At 38.9% G+C, this 12740-nt stretch overlaps 1 protein-coding gene across 12 annotated transcripts in view; it reads left to right on the top strand.

The window, feature by feature from the left end:
* Positions 1-12740, top strand: part of PRELID2 (PRELI domain containing 2) — a 442316-nt gene that overhangs the window by 34129 nt on the left and 395447 nt on the right. For 9 of the 12 annotated variants that reach the window (XR_008478683.2, XM_017968616.4, XM_054250283.2 and 6 more), the window contains 2 exons: positions 441-476; positions 1798-1958. Coding sequence is in view for 11 of the 12 variants with exons in the window: in XM_017968616.4 (XP_017824105.1) it covers positions 441-476; positions 1798-1958 (197 nt within the window). In the remaining variant the exon portion in view is untranslated. The remainder of the gene's footprint in view (positions 1-440; positions 477-1797; positions 1959-12740) is intronic. The other 3 variants (XM_078362210.1, XM_003732246.6, XM_078362233.1) reach the window with 1 other exon arrangement.

The raw sequence follows: 12740 nt of genomic DNA, 5'->3' as shown, positions 1-12740 counted from the left end.
GTAAAGGAGCATTAGAAACTTCCTACTTCTCTTACTTCATACCCTTCTGAGAAAGAAAGCTCTTTCTTATGCAACCCCAGTTTTAGCAGAAGTTACTGGAGATACTTTGTCTCTGTCTCACTGCTTATGAAGGACTCTTAATGGACATAGAGATGTTGTGCAGTTATTTTAAAGATACTTTGGGCATTTTACGTGAAGTGACTATCTAATCTGTTCATGGTGAGAAATGACTCTTAGGTGAGAATAATCAGAAATGGGAAGATTGTAAATATTTAGTCTCATCTTTAGTAAGGAAGATAAAAACTTCAGTTTCTAATTCACTATCAGAGATAATGGTTGTTTCCCAGAGTATAATGTTCTCCATGCCCTCTGTAAGTCTTTATGTGTGTAATATTGTTGATGAAATCTTTATGATAGCAAATTGTTTTCTCTCTTTGAAGTCCTTAAGCACTCTGGTGATTCTTTGTTGGAAAAAGGTGAGTGGAAATTTTTAATCACATTGCTTGAACCATAGAGGGATTTTCAGTGGGAGTCCTTTTAGAGCTGTGAGGAAGTCAGAGGAAAACATCTGGATATGCACTTTCAAACAGGTCTCAGAGGGTAGTTTCTACCCGAGAGAGATTCTGTGTATGACGTGATATTCCATTCTCAGGCTGCTAATAAAGACATACCCAAGACTGGGTAAGGTGATAAATAAAAAGAGGTTTAATGGACTCACAGTTCCACATGGCTGGGGAGGCCTCACAATCATGGTGGAAGGTAGAGGAGGAGTAAAGTCACCTCTTAGATGGCAGCAGGCAAGAGAGCATATGCAGGAAAACTGCCCTTTATAAAACCATCAGATCTCATGAGACTTATTCACTATCATGAGAATAGCACGGAGAAAGCCCACCCCCATGATTCAGTTACCTCCCACTGAGTCTCTCCCATGAGATGGGATTATGGGAGCTACACTTCAAGATGAGATTTGGGTGGAGACACAGCCAAATCATATCAGATGTGGAACCCAGCTTGGCTCCTGCTGATTAGCTTGCGAATTAAATTGCTGTGCGGTATGTGGAACAAATGGCAGCTTCCATCACTTCCTTATCATGGATTAAAAGACTGTCACATTTTTCAGTGTAATAAAGCTGATATGACAATGAAAATGAACTTTCTTTTATTTTCCAGATGGTAAAACTTGTTGCACTGTAGCAGCAAATTATTACTGGCTTTTTCCAGAGTGTGTACCCTGCCTTTGCAGTATATACTCACTCTGAATCTATTATTTAAAAAGGCATTCAACTTTGTCTTGTGTCTCAATTCTTAAATAATTTAAGGACACCTCTGACTTGTACAATTCTGCCTTTGTAGTTTTCCATGTCTTCACCTAGGAAACCATACATTTCTAGGTATCGGACAGAGTTTAAAATGAAGAAACTGTTTTACCTAATATTGTCCTGCATGTGAGCCTGTAAGTGGGCTCGATTAGAATCCATCAATTTAAGAAGGCCATAACCAGCCTTAGAGGAGACACAAAGGAGGCTGATAATTTGCTTAGTGTTTAGCAGTTAGGGAAATTAGGCCAGGGACTGTATAGCCTACATAAATCCTGGGCCATTTGCATGTCCTCACCAGCACTTAGTAAGGTCATAGTATATTTGATTATCAAAAACGTACAGCCACTGGTGAGCCATCATCCATATATCAGGATTACTTGTCCTTTTGGTTATCCAAGACTGAGAGTAACTCTGGATGCAGTTCTTTTGTAGCCTGCTCTTCCTAAATTGAGAAAGCCATTCTCTTTCTGTTGGACAGGTGAGCATTTTGAAAGTACCTAATATCCAATTAGAAGAGGAGTCATGGCTCAATCCTCGGGAAAGAAACATGGCTATACGGAGTCACTGCCTTACATGGACACAGTATGCATCCATGAAGGAAGAGTCTGTCTTCCGGGAAAGTATGGAAAACCCAAATTGGTAAGACTCATGTGTGTGTGTGTGTGTGTGTGTGTGTGTGTGTGTATGTGGGTGTGTGTTGGATGCAGGGATGGCACATGAGTACATACATTGAAAAGCTATGGTTCTATACTTATGACCTCTGTTTATAACTCATACAAATCCCACATTATTACTTTTTTAGTCACACAGTGATTAGTGAATTTTTTGCGGGGGAGGTCAGGAAATGACAGAGCTCAACTTGAGTCTGACCATCCCTCCCAATCCTGGTGTCTTTTTCACTCACTCGAGAAGCAGTGAGTGTTATCAATTTGCTCAATATTCTTCTAGACCTTTAACAGATACCTTTAGATACTTACATATATACTCGTAAAGCCTGTATAGTGTTGTTTTGTATATCTTTTTAAACATGTATTTTAAATTGTAAATTATTGTATTTGTAAATGGTGCACTTCTTTTTTTTTTACTTAACAGAACATTTCTAAGCTTAATTCATGTGATATATATATATTTATATATATAAATCATATATAAATCTATATATTTTTATATATATATAACTATTTAAACTTTTGCATATAATTAAATCCTGTGACTGTGTGGCATTTTATGTAGCTACTACTTTTTTGATAGACAGATGGTATCTAGGTTCTTTTTTTACAAACAGTACTACAATATTTGTGAAGCATATGTTCCTTGTATATGATCCTTTATATTATATATGAGTTGTTTCTCTACGGTAGATTTTTTTTTTTTGAGATACAGTGTTGTTCTGTCATGTAGGCTGGAGTGTGTTGGCATGATCACGGCTGAGTGCAGCCTCAACCTTTTGGGCTCAAGTGATCCTTCCACCTCAGCTTCTTCAGTAGCTGGGACTACAGGCATGTGTCACCACACCTGATTAATTTAAAAAAATTTGTTTTGTAGACACAAGGTCTCACTATGTTGCCCAGGCTGGTCTCAAACTCCTGGGCTAAATGATTCTCCTAGATCAGTCTCTCAAAGTGCTAGGATTCCAGGTGTGCTCTACTGTGCTTGACCTAAAGTAGAATTTTTAAATATCAGGTTTATTAAGATATTATTTGTGGGCTGAGCGTGGTGGCTCAAACCTGTAATCCCAGCACTTTGGGAGGCCAAGGCGGGTGGATCATGAGGTCAAGAGATCGAGACCATCCTGGTCAACATGGTGAAACCCCGTCTCTACTAAAAATACAAAAAATTAGCTGGGCATGGTGGCACGTGCCTGTAATCCCAGCTAATCAGGAGGCTGAGGTAGAAGAATTGCCTGAACCCAGGAGGCAGAGGTTGCAGTGAGCTGAGATCACGCCATTGCACTCCAGCCTGGGTGACAAGAGCGAAACTCCGTCTCAAAAAAAAAAAAAAAGATATTATTTGCATACAGTACAATTTACTTTTCTTAGTGTACAGTTCTTTGAGTTTTGACAAACATATAGTTGTGCCAGCACTGTCACAATTAAACTATAGAAAATTTTAGATAGATTTAAAACAGTTAATATTACAAGACCAATAAATGGAGAAAGAATATTTCTTACAATAAATGGTGCTGGGATAATTGGATATCCACATATCAAAGAATGAAATTAGATCCCTACCTCATGCAAAATACAAAATTAACTCAAAATAGATCAAATACCTAAATGAAAGAGTTGAAACTATAACACACTTTGAAAAAAACATAGATATAAATCTTTATGCTCTTGGGTTAGGTAATTTCTTAGATGTGATAGCAAAAGTCTAGGCAGCAAAATTAAAAACAGATAAAATTGACTTCATCAATTAGAAACTTTTTTGTTTCAAGGGACACTGTCAAGAGGGTGAAAAACAGGCTGGGCACAATGGCTCATGCCTGTAATTCTGACACTTTGGAAGGCCAAGGTAGACCAATCACTTGAGGCCAGGAATTCAAGACCAGACTGGTCAACATAGCAAAATCCCATCTCCACTAAAAATAAAACAGTTATTTAGATGTGGTGGCACATGCATATGTTCTCAGCTACATGGGTGGCTGAGGCACGACAATAGCTTGAACCCAGGAGGTAGAGGTTTCAGTGAGCTGAGATTGCACCACTGCATTCTAGCCTAGCAACAGAGCAAGACTCTATCAAAAAAAAAAAAAAAAAAAAAAAAAAAAGACAATAACAAGTGTGGATATGTGGAGAAATTAGAACCTTTACATGTTTTTGATGGGAATATAAAATGGTGCATCTGCTTGGGAGAACAGTTTTTCATATCCTTAAAAAGTTAAACATAGAATTGCTGTTTGACCCAGCAGTTTCACTCCTAGGTACTTCAAGAGAAATGAGAAAATGTATGTCCATACAAAAACTTGTGTAAAACTTTCATAGCAGTGTTACAGTAGCCAGAATGTAGTAACAAGCCAATGTCCTTCAACTGATGAATATATAGCCAAATGTAATGTATCCACAAAATGGAATATTATTCAACCATAAAGAGAAATGGAGTGCTGATTCATGGTTCACCCTGGACAAATTTTGAAAATATGCTAAATGAAAGAAGCCAGTTACAAAAGGGCACATATTGTATGAGTCCATTTATTTGAAAAGTCCAGAATGTATAAATCCATAGTGACAGAATGTAGGTTATTGGTTGCCATGGGTTAGGGAGAGAGGACAGTGATGAGTGACTGCCAATGGGCATGGAGTTTCTTTTTTGGGGTGATGAAAATGTCCTGGAATTAGTGTTGATGGTTGCAGAACTCTGTGAATATAGTAAGCCTCACAATTTTATGGTAAGTGAATTACATCTCAATACAGAAAACTATATAGCTGATTCTTAGGACATGCATACTTTTATTAGTTTATATAGCATCTTAGTTTGGGCTGCTATAACAAGAATACCGTAGCCTGGGTGGCTTGCACAATAAACATTAATTTCTCACAGGCTTGGAGGCTGGGAAATCCATGATCTAGGCTGTATTCTTGGTTTGCAGATGCTGCTTCCTTATGTCCTCACGTAGTGGATAGAGTGAATTCTAGTCTTGATCTCTTTTTATGAGGACACCAATCCCATCATATAGGCCCTACCTCATGGAAACTAATTACCTCCCAAAGACTCACTCTCTTTGTAGACAACCATCCCATTGTAGGTTAAAGTTTCAACACATGAATTAGGGTGGCAGGAGAGGACACTGACATATAGTCATAGCATATAGAGTCTGTCACATTGCCTTCCAGTGTGTTAATATGCACCTTTTACACTGATCAGCAACACATGAGAGTGTTCACTGCCTTACAACATTGTCAGCACTTAGCATTCACATGCTTTTTAACTTTTGCCAATATAGTGGGCAAAAAATGATTAATTTTTTGGAGATATGTTTAAAAACAAGCAAAATATAAGCACTAAAAGTTAATAGTGATTATTGCTGTGAACTGTGGTTGCTATGAACAGGAAAATTTTCTGTGTTTTTTTGTTATTGTTCTGTATAGTTTGGATTTTTTTTTAATTATATACTTATCAGTTTAGTGGAAACAGTAAAGCCCTCAAGCCCAAGCAACTATAAATCAAAAATCTAACATCCATTCTTAAGCCCAAACACTTGTCCAAATCATTACTGCTCTCCGTAACTTTGGTCCTATAGTGATAATTCTAGGATACTGCAGCAGCCTGCTGAGTGGGTGTGAAAGCCATGTCTTATTAGCATCAGAGGTAGGCTTGCTCTGAAATATTCACTAGTTTTTATTTCTTAGTCTCTCTCAAGATAAGAGTTTCACAGGGCATAGATGTTTGGGATTAAGTGTAAAGGCTGTGGCCAGAGAATAGAGCTCCTTTCTTTGTATGTAGAAATAGAAAAAGTATGGAATTGGCTGATTTTGTGAAAAAAAAAAAAAAAGTCATCTACTTTGTTTTACTTTAATTTTTGCAGATATTTGAGCTACTAGCTAGTTGTAAAAGGTGAACTAAATCTTCATCTGTGATATGTAAAATGATAATTAGCTCTGAGAATCCAGGGAGGATATCCTTTAGGAGCAATTTTCCTTTTTGTGTTTTTCAAAAATTATTTTTAAAATGGTCATTCTGATTCTAGAAACAGTGTTGCATGTGTCTTGTAAAAAATTTTTTTTTCTTTTTTTTTTTTAATTGTTCTTTGGGTTCTGGGGTACATGTACAGATCATGCAGGATTATTGCATAGGTACATACATGGCAATGTGGTTTGCTGTCTCCATCCCCCCCATCACCTACATCTGGCATTTCTCCCTATGTTATCCTTTTCTGACCTCCCCACTCCCCTGATGTTCCTCCCTTGGCCCACCACCAGCGCCAACAGACCCCAGAATGTGATGCTCCCCTCCCTGTTCCATGTGTTCTCATTGTTCAACACCTGCCAATGAGAGAACATGTGGTGTTTGATTTTCTGTTCTTGTGTCAGTTTGCTGAGAATGATGGTTTCCAGATTCATCCATGTCCCTACAAAGGGCACAAACTCATCATTTTGTATGGCTGCATAGTATTCCATGGTGTATATGTGCCACATTTTCCATGTCCAGTCTATCATCGATGGGCATTTGGGTTGGTTCCAGGTCTTTGCTATTGTAAACAGTGCTGCTATGAACATATGTGTGGATGTGTCTTTATAATACAATGATTTATAACCCTTGGATATATACCCAGTAATGGGATTGCTGGGTCAAATGGAATTTCTATTTCTAAGTCCTTGAGGTGAAGAAGCACCACACTGTCTTCCACAATGGTTGAACAAGTTTATACTCCCACCAACAGTGTAAAAGTGTTCCTATTTCTTCACATCCTCTCCAGCATCTGTTGTCTCCAGATTTTTTAATGATAGCCATTCTAACTGGCATGAGGTGGTATCTCAATGTGGTTTTGATTAGCATTTCTCTAATAATCAGTCATGAGCATTTTTTCATATGTTTGTTGTCCTCATAGATGTCGTCTCTTGAAAAGTGTTTATATCCTTCGCCCACTTTTGGATGGGTTTGTTTTTTTCTTGTAAATGTGTTATAGTTCTTTGTAGATTCTGGATATTAGCTGTTTGTCAGATGGGTAGATTGCAAAAATTTTTTCCCATTCTATTGGTTGCTGGTTCACTCTAATGATTGTTTCTTTTGCTGTACAGAAACTCTGGAGTTTAATTAGGTCCCATTTGTCTATTTTGGCTTTTGTTGCCAATGCTTTTGGTGTTTTAGTAATGAAGTCCTTGCCTATGCCTATGTCCTTAATAGTTTTGCCTAGGTTTTCTTCTAGGGTTTTTATGGTGTTAGGTCTTATGCTTAAGTCTTTACTTCATCTGGAGTTAATTTTAGTGTAAGGTGTCAGGAAGGGGTCCAGTTTCTGCTTTCTGCACACTGCTAGCCAGTTTTCCCGACACCATTGGTTAAACAGGGAATCCTCTCCCCATTGCTCCTTTTTGTCAGGTTTGTCAAAGATCAGATGGTTGTAGATGTGTGGCATTGCTTCCAAGGCCTCTGTTCTGTTCCATTGGTCTATAGATCTGTTTTGGTACCAGTATCATGCTGTTTTGATTACTGTAGCTTTATAGTATAGTTTGAAATCAGATAGCGTGATACCTCCAGCTTTGTTCTTTTTGCTTAGGATTGACTTGGCTATGAGGGCTCTCTTTTGGTTCCATATGAAGTTTAAGGTAGATTTTTTCAGTTCTGTGAAGAAGGTCATTGGTAGCTTGATGGGGATAGCATTGAATCTGTTAATTACTTTGGGCAGTATGAACATTTTCATGATATTGATTCTTCCTAACTATGAGCATGGAATGATTCTCCATCTGTTTGTGTCCTCTCTTATTTCATTGAACAGTGGTTTGTAGTTCTCCTTGAAGAGGTCCTCTACATCCTTTGTTAGTTGTATTCCTAGGTATTTTATTCTCTTTGTAGAAATTGTGAATCAGAGTTCGCTCTTGATTTGGCTCTCTGTTAGGCTGTTATTGATGTGTAGGAAGGCTTATGATTTCTGCACATTGATTTTGTATCCTGAGACTTTGCTCATGTTGCTTATCAGTTTAAGGAGATTTTGGGCTGCGATGATAGGGTCTTCTAAATATAGAATTGTGTTGTCTGCAAAAGAGATAATTTGACTTCCTCTTTTCCTAATTGATATTTGCTGTAGGTTTGTCCTAAATAGCTTTTATTATTTCAAGATATGTTCCATCAATACCTAGTTTACTGAGAGTTTTTAGCATAAAGAGCTGTTGAATTTTGTTGAAGGCCTTCTCTGCATCTGTTAAGATAATCATGGGGTTTTGTCTTTGGTTCTGTTTATGTGGTGGATTACCTTTATAGACTTGCATATGTTGAATCAGCCTTGCATCCCTGGAATGAAGCCTATTTGATCATGATGGATAAAGTTTTTGATGTGCTGTTGCAATTGGTTTGCCAGTATTTTATTAAAGATTTTTGCATCTATGTTCTTCATGGATATTGGCCTGAAGTTTTCTTTTTTTTTTTTTGTTAATCTCTGCCAGGTTTTGCTATCAGGATGATGTTGGTCTCATAAAATGATTTGGGAAGGATTCCCTCTTTTTGTATTGTTTGGAATAGTTTCAGAAGGAATGATACCAACTCCTATTTGTATGTCTGGTAGAATTCAGCTATGAACCTGTCTGGACCTGGAGTTTTTTTGGTTGGTAGCCTATTAATTGCTACCTCAACTTTAGCCCTTGTTACTGGTTTGTTCAAGTTTTCAACTTCTTCCTGGTTTAGGCTTGGGAGGGTGCAAGTGTCCAGGAATTATCTATTTCTTCCAGGTTTACTGGTTTATATGCATAGAGTTGTTTGTAGTAATCTCTGATTGTAATTTGTATTTCTGTGGAGTCAGTGGTGATATCCTCTTTATTGTTTTTATTGCATCTACTTGATTCTTCTCCCTTTTCTTTTTTATTAATCTGGCTAGTGGTTTGTCTATTTTGTTGATCTTTTCAAAAAACCAGCTCCTGGATTTATTGATTTTTTTGAAGGATTTTTTTTGTGTCTCTCTCTCTCTCCTTCTGTTCTGCTCTGATCTTGGTTATTTCTTGTCTTCTGCTAGATTTTGAGTTTTTTTTGATCTCGCTCATCTAGCTCTTTCAATTTTGATGATAGGGTGTCGATTTTAGATCTTTCCTTGCTTCTCATGTGGGCATTTATTGCTATACATTTCCCTCTAGACACCACTTTAAATGTGTCCCAGAGATTCTGGTACATTGTGTCTTTGTTCTCGTTGGCTTCAAAGAACATCTTTATTTCTGCCTTCATTTCATTGTTTATCTGGGTTGACATTCAGGAGCCAGTTGTTCAGTTTCCATGAAGTTGTGAGGTTCTGAGTTTCTGAATTCTGAGTTCTAATTTGATTGTCCTGTGGTCTGAGAGACTGTTATGATTTCCTTTCGTTTGCATTTGCTGAGGAGTGATTTACTTCCAATTATCCGGTCAATTTTAGAGTAGGTGCCATGTGTTGCTAAGAAGAATGTATATTTTTTGGATTTGGGGTGGAAATTTCTGTAGATTTCTATTAGGTTTGCTTGGTCCAGATATGAGTTAAAGTCCTGGATATTCTTGTTAATTTTCTGTCTTGTTGATCTGTCTAATATTGACAGTGGAGTGTTAAAGTCTCCCACTATTATTGTGTAGGAGACTAAGTCTCTTTGTAGGTCATTAAGAACTTGCTTTATGTATCTGGGTGCTCCCTGCATTAGGTGCATATATATTTAGGATCGTTAGTTCTTCTTGATGCATTGATCCTTTTACAATTGTGTAATGCCCTTCTTTGTCTCCTTTGATCTTTGTTGGTTTAAAGTCCATTTTATCAGAGAGTAGGATTGCAACTCCCGCTTTTTTTTTGCTCTCCATTTGCTTGATAAATCTTCCTCCATTCCTTTATTTTTGAGCCTATGTGTGTCCTTGCACGTGAGATGAGTTTCCTGAATACAGCTCACCAGTGAGTTTTGACTTTTTATCCAATTTGCCAGTCTGTGTCTTTTGATTGTGGGGCACTTAGTCCATTTATATTTAAGGTTAATATTGTTATGTGTGAATTTGATCCTGCCATTTTGATGCTAGCTGGATGTTTTGCCTGTTAGTTGACACATTTTTTTTTACTGTGTTGATGCTTTTTACCATTTGGTATCTTTCTGGAGTGGCTGGTACTGGTTTTTCCTTTTCTTGTTTAGTCCTTCTTTTAGTACCTCTTGTAAAGCCAGCCCGGTGGTGACGAAATCTCTCAGCAATTGCTTGTCCATAAAGGATTTTCTTTCTCCTTCACTTATGAAGCTTAGTTTGGGTGGATATAAAATTGTAGGTTGAAAGTTCTTTTCTTTTAGAATGTTGAAGATTGGCCCCCACTCTCTTCTGGCTTGTAGGGTTTCTGCTGAGAGATCTGGTATGAGTCTGATGGGCTTACCTTTGTGGGTAACCTGATCTTTTTCTCTTGCTGCCCTTAGCATTTTTTTCTTCATTTCAACCCTGGTGAATCTGCTGATTATGTGCCTTGGGGTGCTCTTCTTGAGGAATATCTTTGTGGTGTTCTCTGTATTTCCTGGACTTGAACGTTGGCCTGCCTTGCTAGGTTGGGGAAGTTCTCCTGGATAATATCCTGAAGAGTGTTTTCCAGCTTGGATTCATTCTCTCCATCATGTTCAGCTACATGTATCAAACGTAGATTAGGTCTTTTCACATAATCCTATATTTCTTGGAGTCTTTGTTCATTTCTTTTACTCTTTTTTTTTCTAGTCTTGCCTTCTTGTTTTATTTCATTGAGTTGATCTTCAATCTCTGATATCCTTTCTTCTGCTTGGTCGATTTGGCTGTTGGAACTTGTGTATGCAGTAGCAAAGACCTGGAGCCAACCCAAATGCCCATCAATGATAGACTGGACAAAGAAAATGTGGTACATATACACCATGTAATACTACGCAGCCATAAAAAATGATGAGTTCGTGTCCTTTGTAAGGACTTGGATGAATCTGGAAGCCATCATTCTCAGCAAACTGACACAAGAATAGAAAACCCAACACTGCATGTTCTTACTTATAGGTGACTGTTGAACAATGAGAACATGTAGAATCAGGGAGCGGAGCATCCCACACTGGGGGCAGTTGTTGGGGGTTTAGGGGAGGGACAGCAGGGGTTGGGGAGGGATAACATGGGGAGAAATGCTGCATATAGTATACACCTAAAGTAAAATAAAAAAAAAAAGCATTGTGTGTATGTGTGTGTGTGTGTGTGCGCGTGCGCGTGTATATATATATATATATATATATATATATATATATATACACTTGTATGCTTTCCAAATTAGCATCTCATCTAACCTTTTTTCTAGGTTCTTAGTTTCTTTGCATTGGGTTAGCACATGTTCTTTTAGCTCTGAGAAGTTTGTTATCTACCTTCTAAAGCCTGTTTCTGTCAATTCATCAGATTCATTCTCCATCCATCTTTGATCCCTAGCTGGTGAGGAGTTGTGATCCCTTGAAGGAGGAGAGGCATTCTGGTCTTTGGTGTTTTCATCCTTTTGCACTGGTTTCTTCCCATCTTAGTGGTTTTATCTGCCTGTGGTCTTTGTAGTTGGTGCCTTTCAGATGGGGTCTCTGAGTGGATTTTCTTTTTGTTGATGTTGAAGCTATTTCTTTCTGCTTCTTAGTTTTCCTTCCAACAGTCAGGCCCCTCTGCTGCAGGACCACTGGAGGTCCACTCCAGATCCTGCTTGCCTGGGGATTATCTTCGGGGGCTGTAGAACAGCAAGGGTTGCCACCAGTTTCTTCATCTGCTATCCTCATCCCAGAAGGGTACCTGCCAGCTGTTGGCCTGAGCTCTCCTTTATGAGGTGTCTCTTTGGGTATATGGGGGTCAAAGAATTGCTTGAGGAGACAGTCTGTCCCTTATAGGAGCTCAAGTGCTGTGCTGGGAGCTTCGCTGCTCTGTGCAGAGCTGCTGGGCAGGTACCCTTAAGTCTGCTGCAGCTGAACTCATATCTGCCTCTTTTTCCGGGTGCTCTGTCCTAGGAAGGTGGGCTTTGTTTATAAGTTTCTGTCATGCTGCTGCCTTTTTTCATAGATGTCCTGCCCCACACAGAGTAGTCTAGTCACAATTGGCCAGTAGAGGTGTTGCTGAGCTGCCGCAGACTCTGCCCAGCTGCTGTGTGAACTGCCTTGGTAGTGGCAGACTGCCTCGGTAGTAGGGGATGCCCTTTCCCTGACTGAGCTGGACGGTCTTGGTTTCAGCTGCACTTGCTGCAAAACTCTCAATCCAGAGCATTCCTGATTGCTTGTTTTGTGGGGGTGGTACCTGTGAAGCCTGATCACCTGTTCCCTGTCTCAGCCCCCTCCCTTTCAGTTGAATGGGTGGCTCTGTCTCTGAGGCATTCCAGGCGCCAGTCAAAAAGGCCACCCAGACTTGTGTGAGTTTCTGTGGCTGATTTGGCACCGGCTGAAACTGCCTCGCTGAAGACTCATGACGCCTTTCGGCCCGGGAATCTCCTGGTCTGTGGGCAGTGAAAACTTGTTTGGAAATGCAGTGAGTGCTCACCCTTTGCGCTGTTCTTGCTGGGAACTGCACTCCGGAGCTGTTCCTATTCAGTCGTCTTGGATCTCCTCTTGTAAAAATATTAACCTATTCTGAGAAAAAAGGAAAAATTATCATCACCTGGAGATAGTGTCTGTTTACATAATTTTCTTGGTCCATTCCTAATTGACACTTAGATTGTTTCTTTTTGCTCTTACTAACAGTGTTGTGATGAAAATCTTTATGATTACATATTTTCCCACTTATTCAGTTACCATTTAAGGTAGATTGAATAAAGTGTGTTTCTCTGTC

Source organism: Callithrix jacchus, chromosome 2 (genome assembly GCF_049354715.1).
Source record: "Callithrix jacchus isolate 240 chromosome 2, calJac240_pri, whole genome shotgun sequence".
Classification (NCBI taxonomy): Eukaryota; Metazoa; Chordata; class Mammalia; order Primates; family Cebidae; genus Callithrix; species Callithrix jacchus.
Note: the sequence above shows the minus strand (reverse complement) of the source record. Positions and strands in the feature narration are given on the sequence as shown.